Here is a 19,291-nt window from a genome sequence, read left to right as displayed (position 1 = left end):
TTTCTTAGTATATTAGGCCTAATAAGTAAATAAGCTCTTAGTGGTTATAAAGTACCTAAGATTATTATAATTATAGAGTATACGCGTTATATATACGGCATATTTAAGGTAATAGCGCTATATCTTAAAGTATTACACTATAGTAAGTAGTTCCTTATTATATGTATTATATTATACTTTTAGGCTAGTAAGCTTCTAATTATAATAAGCGATTAGGTACTAGTAGAGTTAATTTCTCTATTTTAAGGGCTGTAGAATTATACTGCTATAGGTATAATTAAAAGTATTAGTAATTACTATTATGGGTAGATTAGGGTTAAAGTGGTAAAGTAGTAGAGCTTATATAAATATAGCGCGTAGCTTATAAAACGCCTACTAAGCGTTATTAGGCTAGAACCAAAGTTAATACTATTTAGTAGGCCCTTTTAACTTATACTTTTACTTCTTCTCCCTATCTAATATTAGGTTACAATGCGCCTATATAAAATATATGTGTAGGGGGTATATAATATCTAAGTAGTTTTAGATAAATTGCCTATAAAAGTTAGTAAAGCTAAGGAAACCCTAAATATCCCTATAGGACTCTAGCTTAGGCTATTCTTTAATAGCTTTTATACGGTTAGGGTCTATTATAATACCCCTAGGGGTAATAATAAAGCCTAGGAACTTAACGTTCTTAGTATAAAAATTATATTTTAATAGTTTAGCATATAGGCCCTAAGCGCGGAGCTATTATAGTACTTACTTAATATACTTAACGTACTTATCCTTATTATTTAAGTAGATAAAAATATTATCTAGGTAAATTATATAGATAGTATCTACTAGGGTTTTTAGAGCTTTATAAATATAGCTTTAAAATATTATAGAGGCGTTAATAAGACTAAAGGGCATTACTAGGTACTTTTTAAGTAACTATAGCGTATTTTAAATACAGTCTTCTATTTATCTCCCTTTTTAATATAAATCCTATAATATATATTATAAAGATCTAGCTTTATAAATATTTTTATATAGCTAAGCTTATTAAAGAGTTCGCTAACTAGTAGTAGGGGGTACTAATTCTTAATTATAATCTTATTTAGGCGTTTATCGTTAATGTATAATTATATTATACTATCTACTTTTAGCATAAAGAGGATAGGCGCTCTAGAAGGTAACTTGCTAGGCTTAATTTAGCCCTTCTTAAGAGTACTATCTAGGTACTCTTATAAGATCTATAACTTTTTCTATAAAAGTTTATAGAGGGGTATTTATAGTAGCGTCTTACCTTTTTTTAAGTTAATTATATAGTTATACTTAGAGTTCTATAGTAGTATACTTACTAACTTATTAAAAAAGATATTAATTTTCTCCTTATATATATCTAGTAGGTTAGGGGCTATAGAGGTTAAAGCAATTATTATATAGTAGTATACTTCTAGGAGCTAGTAAAGAGAAAGGTATAGCCGATATATATTTTATAGGTATACTTATACTAAGAGTATATATAGCTTTACTATAGTATACTTAATAGTTTTAAGGTTTTAATTACCTCCCCCCCAATTATAGATAATCTATGCTAGTACTAAAGGGTCCTTATAGGTACTTATTACTAGTAATAGTAGGTTCTCTACTATATTTATAACTGGTATCTCTATATCTAGAGGGTTTATATAGGTACTTACTACTAGTAATAATAGGTCCTCTATTATATTTATAACTAGTATAAAGAAGTCTTCTAGCTATAGTAAATAGACTATTTTACTAGCCTTAATACCTACTAGGAAAGTATAAAGGGTAATTACCTAAAGGCGTTTAGGGTTTAAAGTACCCTAGATAAACTATCTAAAATAGAAACTAATTAATAAATCTACTTCTATAAGCTAATCCTATTTAAAAACTATATTATAATTATTAAATAAGCTACCCTAAAAGGTCTATAGGCTAATAGTACGAGGGGTACCCTAGAAGTTGCTAGTAGTAACTATTAAATTATAAATATCCTAAATTATTATCTAGTTGCTATTAAGGAAATATATAACGTATTCCACCACCAAGCCGGCAGAACCACCGAGCCGGCAAGTCCATTTCCCTACCAAAAATCGTAAAAATCACAATATAATATCTTAACAACCACTTAATAATAAATTTTAAAAATTTATATTTAGACTTTTATATACGCTTTGCAGCTTCTATTAAAGTTGCATAGTAATTAGTTTAGTAGTTTTTAAGATATAGTAATTTGGCNANANNNNGGCCCCCAAATTATAATATTTTAAAAACCACTCAACTAATTACTATGCAACTTTAATAGAAGCTGCAAAGCGTATATAAAAGTCTAAATATAAATTTTTAAAATTTATTATTAAGTGGTTGTTAAGATATTATATTGTGATTTTTACGATTTTTGGTGGGGAAATGGACTTACTAGCTCGGTGGTTCTGCCGGCTCGGTGGTGGAATACGTTAATAGGTTTATATAAATATAGCGTATAGTATATAGGTAGGTTAAACCTATAAACAACGTCTTAATTAATAAGGTTAATTTAATACCTATTATTATATAAAGTATATAGGTGGACTTTACCCTAGAGCGTATCTATTATAATATATACTATAATATATTCCTTCTCTCCCTCTATATTAGGCCCTAGTTATAGTTAAAAGAAATACGCTATTAGGGCTTTAGGTTTTCTAAAGCCTAAGCTAACTTTTCTTTATTAAGCTACTTCTAGTATTCTTTACGGTAGCCGCCTATAGTCCTTTAATCCATTTATATAGCACTAGTATTTAAAGGGTCCCTTAAGCTATTTAGCTTCTAAGTAGTTTTCTTAAGATTTTACTTAAAGCGTCGCTCTTTTTAGGTTTTATTCTCTAAACCTAACTTTATAGTAACGAGGTTTAATTTAAAAAGCACCCTTCCTAAACCTAGTCCGTTACTCTATACTAGCTTAGTAGATTATTTATATTAGAAAATAGGCCTATTTATAACTAGGGTCTATAACCTACTAGTAACCCGCTAGTAGTAATCTATACTAATAACTTATATACTATTTTATATATATACTATATAGATAACGTATAAAGGCTAAAGTATAGGTTAGTAGCAGATTTAATAGGTATATAGCCTTACTATCTATAAATTTGGCTATATATAAGTAACCTATAACCTACCTATAAAGTATATACGGCGCTATACCAGTATAGTATAAGGCCAAAGCAGAGTTAGTAGCGGATTTAATAGGTATCTAGCCTTACTGTCTATAAATCTAGCTATATATAAATAACCTATAACCTACCTATATAAGCGAGCTTTAGAATACTTCTAATAGTCTACTAAATTTAGGTAATAACGTCGAGCTATAGGCTCTAGGCGTTAAATAGACTAATTAGGATTTTCTATCCTGGGGATAGAAAATTACTATTAGCTTAGTTAAATACGGGGGAGTTTTAGCAAGGTAAATCTAACTAATTAAACAATTTTAACCACTAGTTAAAGTTCCTTAATATCTTCGCGCCGCGTATATATACTACCCGTCTCTCTATATACGAAATTAAAACGCTTTCTCCCCTTTAAATTTTTCCCTTACTAAGGTTTTTTAATAGGGTTTTATTGAGGCTTAAGTATATAAAGGATTAGAGACAACCCTTTTTAAAGGGGGGGGCATTATTAAGTAAGACCTAAGTAGATAGTTATATAGCTATAAGGTATAGGCGACCCTAGGGCAACCTAGTGATGACTTGCCTATAAGGCACGTGCGCTATATATACCTAGGAAAAACCCTTCCTACCTCGCATATAGACTCCTCCTTTTCCCTTAAGGATTTGTCTCTATATATACAATATACCCTATTATTTTATTATTAAACTCCTTATCTATATCCTTACCTTATACGTAGAGCCTACTTAACTATTTATTATAATATTTACTATAACCTCACTATTACTACTGCTACTACTATAAGCTAATACTTAACCTCTACTATTTATCCTTAACCTATAGGTACCGTTAAGGGAATATAAAATACTTTAGAGTAGTAATTTAGTCTTTTAGCTTTAAATTAAGTGGACTTTAGGGCTAGCAGGTAGGCTATTAATTAAAGCTTTTAATTGCTGCTAGGGGGCGTACTAACAGGTTAATAATAAGGCGATATTCTATAGCCATTACTATAGAATAATTAAGGATATAAGATGGCGCGTAGAAGATAGTATAGTAAAAGACAAAAAATAAGCTATTAACTAGCTAGAATAGCTACAAGGCTAGTATTCTTTAAATTAGCTTTATAAAATATCTAACTATTAACTAGCCCTTAGGGCGGAGGAGATAAAAGGAGGGAAAGACTCTATATTAAGCAATATATATATATAATACTATTTTACTATAGAACTACTACAGTAACTAAGACGCCTTAGTATAGGATTTTTATAGTAACTAAGACGCCTTAATATAGGACTGTACTATAATAACTAAGACGCCTTAATATAAGACTATACTGCAGTAACTAAGACGCCTTAATATAGAACTATACTGTAGTAACTAAGACGCCTTAATATAGGACTATACTATAGTAATTTAAAATTTTTAATAATACTACCTTTTTTACACATAATAGTAATAATAAAACACGTTTAGGTGTTTTGAATTTTAGAGTAATATTATATAACCGCCTAGAAGTACTAATTTAACTTAAATTATATACCTTTTCGCCCAAAATCTCGTGCGAAAGTACTTAGGGGGGGTCGCTGCGCGACCTCATGCGGGGTTTGTGTGGGTTATTAGCAGGGGTAGCCCTAATCTCGTATTCACTCGGGTCGTAACCGCGCCAAAGCGCCCCCCCCCCCGATATGTAATAGATAATCTATATTCTTATAAGGCGTAGGATATATATAGACTTGCGGAGGATAGGCCGGATAGGCCCCTTAGATAATAGACCTATTAGCTAATAGTATCCGGAGACTATCCGGATAGTCTCCGGATAGTCTTAGCAAAATTCCCTTAATATACTTACACTTATAATACAACCCCTAATATTAAATAAATATATTTTCTATTAATATAAATTTATAGAGCTTATAAAGCGCTTTAAAATAGTACCACTTTTATTCAAATATCTTAAGGATAAGTAATATTATATAGATATAAAGCTTATAAGAGCTCTGCGGAATAAGCCGCGTACAGAGCTCTATATAAAGCTCTACACGAAGCTCTATACAAAGCTCTGCACGAAGCTTTGCATAAAGCTCTGCACGAAGCTTTGCATAAAGCTCTGCATAAAGCTCTGTATAAAGCTCCGCATAAAGCTCTATACGAAGCTCTGCATAAAGCTTTTACATAGAGCCTCTGTAGTAGAGCCGTTGTATATAAAACTGTCATACGCAGAGCCGTGCAGAGCCTCTATATACAGAGCTCCGTGCAGAGCTTCGCATAGAGCCTCCGTATATAGAGATCCTCGTATAAAGCCTATATAAGGCTTTTATACGCATAAAATAAAATAAAAATAGTAAAAGAGAGAGGAGATCTAGCAGTTTAAATTTAGTAACTTTTATCTATTTCTTATTATTCTCTAATTCCACAATCTAATCCTTACCCTCCAGTGCTCCTCCTACTGCCGCCGCTATAGGTTAAGAATTTTTATCGTACGCCAAACATCAAGCCCTATAATCCCGCCACTTGTAATTTCTATAGCACCCACTACGGAACCCTAGGAGACTCTAACACTTAGTAAAGGGGTAAGGGCCTACTAGACAACGCGGAGTCGCTATATAAGCCTTACAGAACTAGCATTAATTAGCTCTCTACCTCGTACAAGTAATATAGGTTACTTATAGTTATATTTAGAGATCCACGGCTCTAAATTAGAATTATATTTATATATAAAGGCCTCCCCGTCCGTACCTACTTCTCTAATACACCCTCTACCTAAGCCTCTATATTAATCGCCGGTAAAGCTTTTACCCTTTTCTGCTTATCCTAAGGCTAGTTAGTTATATAGGTATATTATACGGAGAGGAGAGTATACTTATAGTATGGTATTGCTGCTAGAGAATCTCTTATATAGTAGAATAAAAAGTATACTAAATAATTATATTTCCCAATTCCTAATAAAGGGCAATATTGGTAGTATTTAAACTTATAATCTATTAAATTTAAAGTTAGTATATATTTATATCCGCCACCTATACGCCTTTAGTGGTTACCTTTTACCTAAAATTATTTTTTATATATTTTATACCCTTTAGTGTTATATAATGTATCTCCTATATACCTTCCCTTATATAACTATAAGAGAATACTTAAAATCTTATAAGCTACCTAGTCCTTTGCGCATTTTAATGCCTTAAGTATTTATAGAGTAGTTATATAATTCCATAGAACACGATATTAAAAACCTAAAAATACTCTCTTTAGCTTATTACTTATTCTAGGTATTAAAAGAACTTTAATTACAAGCTATAAGAGTTATGGAAATCTTATATACTAAAAAGGCTAATTCCACTATTAAATAGCTATTATACGACTATTAAGCGGAATTGGATTCTTATTAATATAGTTATTAAACTTATCTAGACTCTATAAATAAGTATATTTTAAATAGTACTAAAGACTAGCCTTATAAAAGGCAGAGAGGTTTTCTTTAGGCTCTAAAGGCAACTTTTAAGTTTTCTTAGTTGCGTACAATATAGTTAAACCTAAAAGTATTGCTTTCTTATAGAATCTCTCCTAGAGCTTTTATACGCTAAAGAGCTTCTTTTCTCTTTTAACGGTAATATAATTGTTCTAATCTTTTAAGAAAGCCGTATAATACTCTAGGTTAAGAACTTATGCCGCTAAATAGTAGGGAGAATTATTTAGCTTCTTAATATACTTTATAAGCTTTTCCTTAGCACGTTAGAGTTAAGGGGTTATAAACTTATCCTTAGCCTTAATAGTTATTACCTATAAGAAATAATTAGCTAAAGTAATATTAAGGGTATTATATAATATACTAATGCGGTCTATATTATATCCTTAAAGATATTAACTAATTCTAGAACCCTTTCTAGTGTTATATAATCTTCTTAAAGAAATAGAGTTGCTTTATAGAAAGACTAAAGGAAATTATAAATTGTATAAAGATATTGTTACGGGATACCCCCGTAATACCTTGCACACGTCTACCTGTTTTCACCGACTTAGCAATTAGAGACTAACTGCAAAATGGCAATCTGACGGCAATCTAACGGCAATCTACGGCATTCTGCTATATTCTGCCAAGTTCTACCAAATTCCGCTAAGTTCTGCTAGGACTATAACCTAAACCCTATTCTACCCTATATATATATTAACTAAGTAACTAAGTTAACGATATATGCCCTTTCTTCCCAATCTCCTACCTTCTCTCCTTACGCAACGTCATAACCTTATTACACAGTTTATATATATAGCTTAATAATATCTACTTCGTTATATATTATTACCACTTATACTTACTCCGTGACACTACGTTGCGTTAACCACTTATACTACTACCCGAAATAGAAAACGCACCTAAAGCCCCCGTAACGGCCGCCGATATTATATCTATCCTTTAAGAATAAATAGTAAGTATGTAGAAGTCCTTTATAGAGGCCCTTAAATAATAACGAGTTACCCTAACTTAATAATAAGCCGAATAAGAAGTACGGTATTAGAAAATAATGGAAGCCCTTTAAGAAGAAGTCTGTACCCTTAAAATGCCTACGCTAGAACCCTAAGACTAAATACTATCTCTAGAGATAAATACGTGAAACACGAGTCCTAAACCTATAGTAACTATTTACCCTAAACTAACTATCGCACCGTAATAATCTGAGCGGTTACCTAACCCCCTAGTATTTACCGGTAAATAATAAAAGCTCTGATTATTTCTAAGCTAGCTAAAAAATAAGCTAACTAGTAACGCTAACCGTTACCTAACTAAAGCTAACCGACTCTATTACGCCCTAAGTCGACTAGGAGGAAAGGTAGCTAACCTTATTAAACCTCTTTAGCCAACCTTAGTATAAAGCCTAGTTATACTTCTTAAAGCCTTATACAGTAACCTAAACCGTTAAGCTACTACCTAGAGAAAGATAAACTATATAGCTTAAGGAACGAAAAGTTTCCCAATATACTTCTCCGAATTTAACTGTTACGTAAGAAAAATAGGCTAGAATAACTCTGCACTAATTAATAGCCTTATTAAATCTCTAAGCCCTAAACTAAAAACCTCCCTAATAGGCGTAGACCTACTAGGAGCCCTTAACGCCTACGTAAATGTTATTAATAAATAGTACAATAATATACTATACCTAACACCAAAACACGCCCCTTAATACAATATAATAGCCCTATAAACGTCTACTAAGTCGTCTTAGCCTAAGCACCCTAACGCTATAGATATTAACACTGGAACCCTAGAGTACGCCCTACTAGGGTCTCCTAAATAAGAAAGACGCATTAAGCTAGGCCTCTACTTTAAATATAAAAGTAAGGACCACATCTTAAAATATTATTTTGTCCCCTTACCTACGCCCTAAAACAATTTACGAACAGCTAATACTAGCAGCCGTTTACCGTATTAATCTTCTAGTTACCGTCCCCAATCTTTACCTAGTTCCAGCCCTATATTTAGCAAGCACTATTTATAAGGACGAAGCTACAGCCGATATCCTATAAAAACCCCACCCTAATTGCCTCTAAAAGGAAGGTCCTAGAGCTAAGTCGCTCTTTAGGACAGCTCTGCTATAGGATCTCATTAAACGTATTTAACATTACAAACTCTAACTTTTGGGACCGTAGCATAACCATTAACTGCCGTCTTTGGTAGAATAGTTAATAGGCTAATATTTAAATCCTAATAGACACAGGAGCTAGCGGCATAGGATTTATTAACAAGATCTTTATATAAGATAATGGTTTTACTCTAACCCCCCTTAACCGGCATATTAACGTATTTGGATTTAATGGTAAACGTACCGTCTTAGGCTATATTACCCATATAGTATTCCTAAAACTCCAATACCTAAACCATAAAGAATTAATTAAACTTTTTATTACTACCCTAGGTCACTTAGTAATCCTTAAACAACCCTAAATAAAGCTATATAAGGTAACTATTAATTAGAACAACCTTAAGCTTTTATTTACCGCCTCCTATTATAAGCAGAAGTGCCTTATAACTTACTACTTAGACCTAAAACTAAAATCTAAAAAATCTACTAGGATCTACCAGTCTAAAATTTCTATAACTGTCTACCTTACGCCTAAAGAATCTACCAGATTCTACTAACCTAGGAATTCCACTAAATTCTACCAACGTAAGATTTCTACTAATATCTATTAAGGATCTAAAAATTCTACCGAACCCTATAAATAGACCCTAAGTACTATACCGCCCTAATCTAAGTAGAAGCTTAAGCTTAATACACGAAAATACTAGAAGGACTGGTATTCTACTATAAAAAGGATTCTTAAAGAACCCGAACCTAAATTTAATACTAACTCTGTACCTAATACCGAACCTAAACCTAAGTAAGAAACTACGAGCAATCTAAGTAAGCTTGGTACCCTAGATATCTATATAATTAGAGCTACCCCGCTAGCGTAACTTACTAAGAAACCTAAGTATATAATCTTCGCTGTTACAATAGCCGATATTAAGAAGGCCTTAGTACTAAAGAAGTATACCAACCCTGCCATAAAGGTACTAATAGAGTATTATTATCGCCTAGGTGCGTTCTTATAAAAGGAAGCCAATAAGCTACTAGAATACCGACTATATGACTATAAGATTATACTTAAAGAAGGAAAGCAGCCTAGATTTAGACCCTTATACGGGATATCCTAAAATAAACTCTAAGTGCTATAAAAGTATTTAGATAAGAACCTAAGTAAAGGATTTATTAGAGTAAGCTTATCGCCTATAGCTATACTAGTAATCTTCGTTAAGAAACCTAGCGGCGGTCTGCGCTTCTATGTAGACTACTAAGCTCTTAACGCCGTTACCGTTAAAAACTAATATCCAATCCCGTTAATATAAGAGACGCTAAACTAACTAAGTAAGGCGCGTTATTACACGAAGCTTAATATTATCTCTATATTTAACCGTCTCTGTATTAAAAAAGGGGATAAATAGCTTACTGCATTTCGTACCCGGTATAGATTATTTAAATACTTAGTAACACCCTTTAGCCTTATAAACGCTCCGAGCTCGTTTTAATATTATATAAATAATACCCTACGCCCCTACCTGAACATCTTTTATACTGCTTATATTAATAACATTTTAATATATAGTAATAACCTAACCGAATATCGGAAATACGTTAACCTTATTTTATAAGCCCTATACGGAGCTAGTCTATAATTAAATATAGATAAATATAAGTTCTATAAAATGGAAGTCCTATACCTTAGACTCTTTATTTCTATAAACGGTATATAAATAGACCTAAAGAAAGTTGAAGTAATTATAAACTGGTAAGAACCCGAGAACGTTAAGGACGTAAGAGCCTTTATAGGATTTGCTAATTTCTACTAATGGTTTATTAATAACTTCTCCGCCCTAGTTTTACCCCTTATAGCCCTAACCTAAAAGGATAAAGTTTTTATCTTTAATAAGGAATGTAAGAAGGCCTTTACCTATCTAAAGGTTATATTTACTACTACGCCCATACTCTAATACTTTAACCTAAACTAAATAAGTATTATAAAAGCCGACTTATCTAACTATATTACTAGAGGCATCCTATCTTAATATAACGAGGATAGAGTATTATACTCTATAGCATACTTCTTAAAACAACTAAGCCCAGCTAAATATAACTACGAGATCTATAATAAGGAATTATTAGCTATTATTAGATGTTTTAAACAATGGCGACCTAAACTAGAAGGCGCTAAATTTTTAATTAAGGTCCTTAGCGACTATAAGAACCTATAGTACTTTATAACCACAAAACAGCTAAGTTATTATTAGGCCCGCTGGTTAGAATATCTATCTTATTTCTAATTCTTAATTACGTACTGCCTAGGCGTCTAAGGTTAGAAGCCTAATGCCCTAACCTAACGCTCGCAAGACGCGCTAGCCCTAAAAGAAGCGCGCTCTTACCAAAATTAGACCCTACTTCGCCCTAAACTATTTAACCCTCCTACTAAAGATCTTACGGTACTTGTCCTTAAAATAACTAATTAATTAATTAAATAGATTATAGTCGATAAATACCCAAATGACGAGTTTATTTAAGAGACGCTTAAGCTAATATAAGATAGCATCAGACGCTCTAAAAAGATTTCTTTAAGTAAATGCAAAGCCTGCGGAAACCGCTTATATTACTAAAACCGTCTAGTTATCCCTAATTACGATAAGCTTAAGCTTAAACTCCTTAAACACGTATACGATCTACCTATCGCCGGCCACCCAGGCCGAGGGAAGACCCTAAAACTACTCTAATGGGAGTATTATTAGCCGAACATGTATAATATAACACGAAGGTACGTCTCTAGCTACTATATCTATCGACGAGCTAAAGCTTCACATAAGACGTATAACGGCCTTCTAAAGCCACTGCCTATTCCAAACTGAAAATAGAAGGATATCTCAATCGACTTTGTTATTAATCTCCCTATAAGTAAAGGTTGCACGAATATTATAGTAGTTGTAGACCGACTGTCTAAAATAAGACACTTAATCGCCTGCCCTAATATATTAACACCTACTATCGCCCGACTATTCCTGGATTATATATAAAAACTCTATAGACTCCCCAAAACAATTATCTCTAATAAAGGTAGCTAGTTTGTCTCTATATTTTAGGAAAAACTAACTACCTAACTCCGTATTAAAGCACTATTATTTACGGCATACTACCCGGAAACGGATGGTTAAATAGAATATGTAAATGCTATAATGGAACAGTATATCTGGATATATATATCGTACTTATAAAATAACTAGATTAACTGGCTTGCATTCACCGAGTTTACGGCAAATAATTCCGTCTTAGAAACTATAAAGGTCTCCCTGTTCCTAGCTAACTACGGCTAGTATTTATAAATGGGCTTTAAACCCTTTAGCAACGTTCCTTGCCCTACTTATTAAGCCTTATAAGTTATAGAAGCAAATAAATTCGTAGAAAAGATGGAGGAACTATAATAGTTCCTTACTAATGAAATAATATAGGCCCAATCTATCTATAAAGCCGCAGCGAATAAGAAACGAACCCTAGCATTAGCCTATTAAGTTAGTAACTTCGTCTAGCTAGATATAAGGAATCTAAACATAAAATAACCTACTAAGAAACTTAATTGGAAGAACGCTGGCCCTTATAAGGTTAAAAAGGTCGTCTCCTTTTACTCCTATCAATTAAAGCTCCCTAATATAGTTAAAATCCACCCCATATTCCACATATTAGTCCTCTATCCTACTACTCCCGTATTAGACGCCCTGCCTAGATAGATATAGGACCCTCCCCTACTAGTTAAAGTAGATGGTGAGAACGAGTACTTTATTAAAAGAATTAATGATATTAAGTATAATAAACGGAAACGCTAATATATATATCTTATAAAATAGAGAGGCTTTACTAAGTCCTTATGGGAACCCGTTAACTCTATAGGACTTATATAAGCCGCAGAAAACTTTTATAAACTCCACCCAGAACTACCACAGCCCTATCTCGCAGAAGCTCGAGTTTAAAGGGGGGGTACTGTCACGGGATACCCCCGTAACACCTTGCACACATCTACCTGTTTCCACTAACTTAGTAATTAGAGACTAACTATAAAATAGCAATCTGACAGCAATCTAACGGCAATCTACGGCATTCTGCTATATTCTACTAAGTTTTACTAAATTCTGCCAAGTTCTGCTAGGACCACAACCTAAACCCTATTCTGCCCTATGCACGTATCGACCAAGCAACCAAGTCAACGATATATACCCTTTCTTCCCAATCTCCTACCTTCTCTCCTTATGCAACGTCTTGACCTCATTACACAGTTTATGTATATAGCTTAATAATATCTACTTCGTTATATATTATTACCACTTATGCTCACTCCGTGACAGATATATCTATTTACTTATTAAGAGGATATTATCTTTTAAGTTATTCTTATAGTACTCTACGTAGAGTTAAAGCCTAGCCTTTACCTTATCCTCTAAAGCTATATACAGTATAAGAAACTAGCTATTCCATCTTCTATAATTATTAAGAGGAACTATTTTACTAGCACGTTTAATAAACCATTTTATATAGTTAGCTAAGCTATAGATATAAACAATATAGTTATAAAGATTCCCTATTAGCTCTATAATATTTTAAATATTTTTACCTTTTTTATACTTTTTGTCTAATGCTAGCTCTAATTCTTTATCCTTCTTTTTCTTTTTTTTTAACTAGCGGTAGTACTTATTATATAACATCCTCCCCTTCTTTATCTTCTTCTTTATCCTATTCCTTATCCTCTTTATTATATAAGTTTATAAGCTTTTTATCCTTTTTTAAACTAAATAAAAAGGCTTAAACGATAAGATTAATAATATACCCCTAATAGCGAATTCTTTAATATATTACGATCCAGTTAATTTTATACTTAAGGCTAAGCCATTAGCCAATTATATAATAGAGAACATTATTTAATCTAGTATTATCGCCAATAAGAGCTCTAATCTTTATTTTAATGCTATACTTAATAAGAACCGGACAAAACGCCTCCTACTAATCTATACCGCTTTAACTAGATACCGTATAAAGGGCAATTAAGGAGCTCCGGTATTTATTCTAGATATTAATAAAGCTAGTATAGATTCTAAAAAAAAGGGAATAACTTAAAAAGGTCTAGATATTCACAGTAAGGTAAATATTAATTTTTATAGATTAAAGTACTTTTTATACAATATCTTAACTCTTGGTAAAGTGTTTAAGAATTTAGACTCTAATTATTAAGTAGTATATAGGGATAATTAAGGGTACTTCTTAATTTAATGCTTTTACGAAAGTATAAAACTCTAGCCATTCTATATATAAGAAGGGAAGCTATTATATAATAATCAGATCTAGAAGTGCTTACTTTATAGTATTTTAATATACTATATACTTTAAAACCTTACCCTTAAGACCTTAAACTTCTTTTTTTGCTAAAAGCTTTTAATATAGTTCTAAAAGAGATCTCTCCCCCCAATCTTTTACTATTATATACTCCTAATTTTCTACTAGATTCTATTTAATAATATATTTTTTAAGATAGCCTTATAATCTAATAGTTAAGGAATAGTATCCTTTTAGGTCTTAAAAAGGACAGTATTTATAAAAATAGCGTTTCTTTGTATAGGCCTTTTCTTCCTTTATTACCGTATAAGTATATTTATAAATTAAGGAGACTTATCTTAAGATCTGTATTATATAAGTAGTTAGGATTAAATTAGTATTATTTTTAGTCTTAACGCCGCTTAAAAGGGCAGAAAGTATATTAACTTTAAAGGAATTATTATCGTTAAAGTTTTTAGGGTAAGTTTTACTAGTACTAGCCATATTTATAGCGTCATATAATAGGGGGTAAAGGTTTTATTTTATAGTTAAAATTTTACGGATATCTAGATATTATCCGGATATTATCCGATATCCGGGCTATCCTTAAATAGGATTATTATCCGCCCGACCGGATAGGATAATTTATCCTCCGCAAGTCTGGACACGTGCGCGAGTTACGTGCACGGGGCATGTACACTGCAAAATCTCTTCATCTTAGCTTAGAGCCCCTAGGGCCTTAAGTCAAGTCAATCAATCAACGACATCAACCAAGTCAACCCCAATTGATCAAGATCAATCTTTTATAAATCAAACGCTCAATATGCATTATCTGACAGCTCTCCATCCATCAGAAGGTCATCACAGATAAACGAAATCGCCTTAATTCAGACACTGTAGCGGCGATCGAATGTCAAAAACACCTGCTTCGAACCGGTATTCTTCCATAGATCTATCACAGAATCTAAATCAGGAAATATTACCAAGTAATGTAAATCAACTAAGCGAAGTAAGGATTTCCCGTTAACCAACCAAGCCAAGCAAAGGGGTAGATTTTTGGTTTACTTGGTTAATAGACACACTGCTCTCTGCAACAGCCGCTTTTAATAACTCACCGAACCCCCTCCCGCAAGGAAAACGTAATCGAACGTAGTAGCAGTTACGACAGATCCAGGCCTCCAACATCGCGAAAGTTAGCTCGCTCGGATTGTAGTCAGGGGAGTACGGCGGCAGGTATCTTATGACGTAAACCGCCTCTTGAAGTACACGAGTAATGTCGTCGTTTGTATGGATAGAGACGTTATCGAGGACAATCACCACTGGCCTTTCGCCTTGCAGCTCCTAGCTGTATCTTACGTCCAGACCCGGACCACTAGCATTCATAGCTGTCACGATAACGCAGGATATGGTATGCCGGTGGAAGTGTGTGGAGTAGTGCTAATCCGCAGTTGGTAGATGTACAATCCACCTAAGTAGACATACTGGTTAGAGCACTAAGAGGGCGGTATGTATAAAGAAGTGTGTATTCCGCTATAGGTACAATAAATGAAATCCGCTGTCTGCCATATGTTGTTAATGATCATGTCTAGTCTAATGCTATCTCCTAGACCCCTATTTAGTCGTCAAGTTTTCTCTCCGTAGCACTCTCCCATAGCGCAATGGCGTTTCAGGTTTGATTGTTGCCCTTCTCATATGCTAGGTAAGCACGACCGGAGAAAGGACCAAAGTAGGAGTCCTAGCAAGACGCATCAACGAGCCCGGAGCGGTCTGGCAAGTCTTAGGTTTTCGAAATCCTAGTTTGCCTGTACAATATAAAGATATCGTCTGACCCAGCAGACTTATTCCTCTCCGCAGTATACGTGGTTTGGGTCACATTCTTCTGGATCAGTTTACACTGCCCTACTTCGCGGACAATTTCGCTCAGGCCCTCCTTATTCAGAGCCAGCTGTTTAGGTATCTCGATGCTGAGGAAGAAATCGCCGGCCGGCGCGCTCGTACCGTTGAGGATGACGTGGGTTAACTGGTCTTCTGCATACAAAGTTCCGCTACTCGTGGCACCCACTAGTAAGCAGCGCTTACTAGTGGTCCCGGGCTCAATGCAACAACCGAGCTCAATGCAACTTTTATATTTGTATGGCGTCTCATACAAAATCGACCTTTTTCCAAGTTGAATAACTTAACAATACTACATAGAAATTATATAAGAATTTAAAGGCTTATATATAATCCTTTAAAAATTAATAATATAACTTATTTAAAGCTGATATTTATTGTATTTATTGTATTTCTATACTTTTTATTATTATATTTTATTTAAGGCCAGTAAATACTAAAACTTCTATAAAATAGAAAATTAATATTAAAATTAAGTTTCTTTATACTTATTTAGGTATAAAAAAAAGAAGTATATATATTTAATAATTTATTATAGCGTTGTTGTTGAGTTATTCAACTTGGAAAAAGGTTGATTTTGTATGAGACGCCATACAAATATAAAAGTTGCATTGAGCTCGGTTGTTGCATTGAGCCCGGGACCACTAGTAAGCGCTGCTTACTAGTGGGTGCCACGAGTATGTCGAGTCTCGACTTCTTCGGCTGACCGCGCCTTGCCGGTGGCAGTATGGTCTTCCGCCACTGAATCGGTTTTGTACTGGTGGACAGCTTCTGCGAGGTCAAGGTGTCGGTTCACCACCATCGTCTTCCGGTCATCTCGCAATTTGCACCCCCAGTGCAAGTCCTTTAACGCCACCTCCTGCCCATTTTTAAATCCCAGCGACCGCAAAATGCGAAATGAGCAGCAGAATCGCTCGAAGCTTTGCCAGGTAGTATTTACGGGGGGTCCTTCGCCTGTTTTAAGGTAAAGAAGCTCTGCATAGTCGTTAAATTGCCAATTTCTTAGGAACTTGCACAGGCGCTCGGTGTCCTTTGTGGGCGGCATCCTAGCAAGCATCCAAAGCCAGATCTAAGGGGCTACAAGGTACCCCCCTGCGGATCGTAATCGTAATCCGCCCTGTCGCTTTCAAACCAGATGAGCCCAGACGCGGTAACATCCTCCCACCGCAAGTTCGATCCAGGAATCTCTTTATAGAGACAAATTTTTTGTCTAGAGAGGATATACTATACGACGGGGAAGATATCGTCCCGTAGCACGAGGACGGCTTCTTTATAGCGGCTTATTAATCTATTAAAGAGAGCATTGGCCAATTCAGCTATATTCGGCTTAAGGTCATTTTGGTGCTTGGCTAGCTCGTCGGCGATTATTTCTATTGCACGCGCGTGGCCGCCAACATTATTCACCAGAAGACGGCTAGCGGGAGAGTTGTTAATAACTGGCGAGTCGTTATTCTTTTAAGTCGGCGCAGTTAACCGGTTAAGAGGTAGGTATACGCGGTTGCGGTAGGACTTGGCCAAAAATCCTTCTATAGGGCTAAAGCAGGTTCTAGTGACGCAAGTTATTATAAAGGGTGCTGCCCTTGCTATTTCCCCCTTCGTTTTAGAAGAATGTCGTTTTATTAGACTTAAACTAGCAATTTGCTTCAGTAATTTACAAAATGGACTATTTTTGTTCTTCCCGTCATCGTACCCCAAAAGGGCTCCTTAAATTCCGTCGACAACTAAAATTCCAGTGAAACCGTTATATAGGTTAACGTTTGCTGCCGCCGCAACAAGTTTAAAAATGTCGCCAGGGTCTGTGGCGTATTGGCGCTTAACATACGCAAGACGCCTACTAAGTAGCTGGTGTAGCATTCTAATACCAATCGCATTCCATATATTACTTTTTTCTTCAGGCCCCAACGATGTCCTATTCTTAAGCGAAACATAAAATACATAAGATTTGGTCAGTCTCTGCGCAAGCTTAGGGTAAAGGGGATGTTGAGTATGGAGCGTAATTACTTCCCGGACCGAAGAGGCGAATTCTAAGGCATGTCTCGACTTTCCAGTTCCGGCGCCTCCCAGATAGAAATAGCTGGGAATGTATGTCTTGTTAACATTGTTGCTCTTATAGTAGCCGTAGTGTTTAAGAACATTCGATCCAAGTATCTCGTATAGATCTAGGTACGGCTGAAATGTCCAGTCCTTGCCGCTCGTACCCACAAGAGAATCTGGGGCCATGTACTTAATTCCGTCCTTGAAAGCATCTCCTACATCTACTTTTGACAAGGATGACTGTAGTAACAGCGGTGGCGGGGCTTGCGGCGTAATTGCTTGTGGTGTGGAGGTACCAGCTATAAACAACTATTAGCGGCATTATAGGTTAACAGGTATACTCTCTCACTGTAGGCGCCATGAGCTGAGATAAGGTGGTCGCACGCATCGCAACGCGCCATAGCGATAGTCGTAGGCGATGAAGTGCAACGGCCCATCTGGCAGTGGCATCGTACCCCGGTGAACTTGTCCGTGTATGCGCAGGGACCGACCCGATAGTGCCATTATCGTAGGTTCTTGTCTGGGCAGACAAGAATTGAGCGGAGAGCACTCAGGTGGAGGTTCGGGTTCAGGCGGCGACGGGTGGGGTGGAGGAGAGGAAAGCCAGCTGAAGCCGAATTTTGAGAGCATATTTAAAGACTAAATGGTTAGAAAGTCCTAGTGGGAAAATTTTCAAAGGAGTGAGAGCTTCACTTATGGGGTGGCCCAGGTAACGGTGTTGGCGGGTTCGGTGAAAGATCACTCACGGCCCAAGCTTAGAGATGCTGGGCTAGGCCCAATTCATGCAAGCATGTGATTTGACGTCATAGGTTTTCGCACGACAAAGTTAAACCGTCCTTTACCTCAGCAAGCTCAGACGTGATTCCGTTGGTGCGGATTTTTAATCGGTCCGCAAGCGGACTAACTACGTTTTTGCTGCACCACCAGAATCACGTCTAAGCCAGTTTTACAGCGTTTGTTAAGAAATACGACACTTTTTATAATTTTCCCTATACAAACTAACGAATCGCTTAACTACGACCCCTTAAAATACTACTAAAAGTTAATCGATTAGAGAGACGACCCGATATTTTATAGATATTGGGTCTAAATTAATATAGAACCCCCCGGAGGTAAGATCATTTTCGTTAAAAAAAATTTCCGTTATTAAGAAATGTAGAAATAGCTATAACACTGTAATGGGTATATATATAAGGCCTAAAATTTTATCAATTATAGAGCTAGTTCTTGCAATTATTTTAAGCCTATATGCAGCCCTAGACCTTACGTAGGTGGCTCTAATAATTTCGTTGAAGAAAGTAACTGCTCTATATAAAATAAGTCGCGTCGCTTAATAAATCTTGTGAATGTCC

The 19,291-nt window shown here is 35.0% G+C and overlaps 1 protein-coding gene across 1 annotated transcript; it reads right to left on the bottom strand.

Moving 5' to 3' along the window:
* Positions 1–17,457: 17,457 nt before the first annotated feature.
* Positions 17,458–18,662, bottom strand: K441DRAFT_656623 (uncharacterized protein). The gene is made up of 2 exons (XM_067648034.1): positions 18,289–18,662; positions 17,458–18,238 (listed from the first exon to the last, which is right to left on the bottom strand). The coding sequence occupies exons 1-2, from the start codon at positions 18,374–18,376 to the stop codon at positions 17,610–17,612; spliced, it is 717 nt and encodes a 238-aa protein (XP_067506156.1). The 5' UTR covers positions 18,377–18,662; the 3' UTR covers positions 17,458–17,609.
* Positions 18,663–19,291: the final 629 nt, after the last annotated feature.

This window comes from Cenococcum geophilum, assembly GCF_001692895.1.
Source record: "Cenococcum geophilum 1.58 unplaced genomic scaffold K441scaffold_12, whole genome shotgun sequence".
Classification (NCBI taxonomy): Eukaryota; Fungi; Ascomycota; class Dothideomycetes; order Gloniales; family Gloniaceae; genus Cenococcum; species Cenococcum geophilum.
The sequence above is the reverse complement of the archived record's forward strand: the minus strand, read 5'-3'. Positions and strand labels throughout refer to the sequence as shown.

Coding starts and splice junctions, on each gene's coding strand:
- K441DRAFT_656623 (XM_067648034.1), bottom strand. CDS start 18,376: ATGGGCCGTTGCACTTCATCGCCTACGACTATCGCTATGGCGCGTTGC. Junction 18,239..18,288: donor CTCAGCTCATGGCGCCTACA/GTGAGAGAGTAT, acceptor AGTTGTTTATAG/CTGGTACCTCCACACCACAA.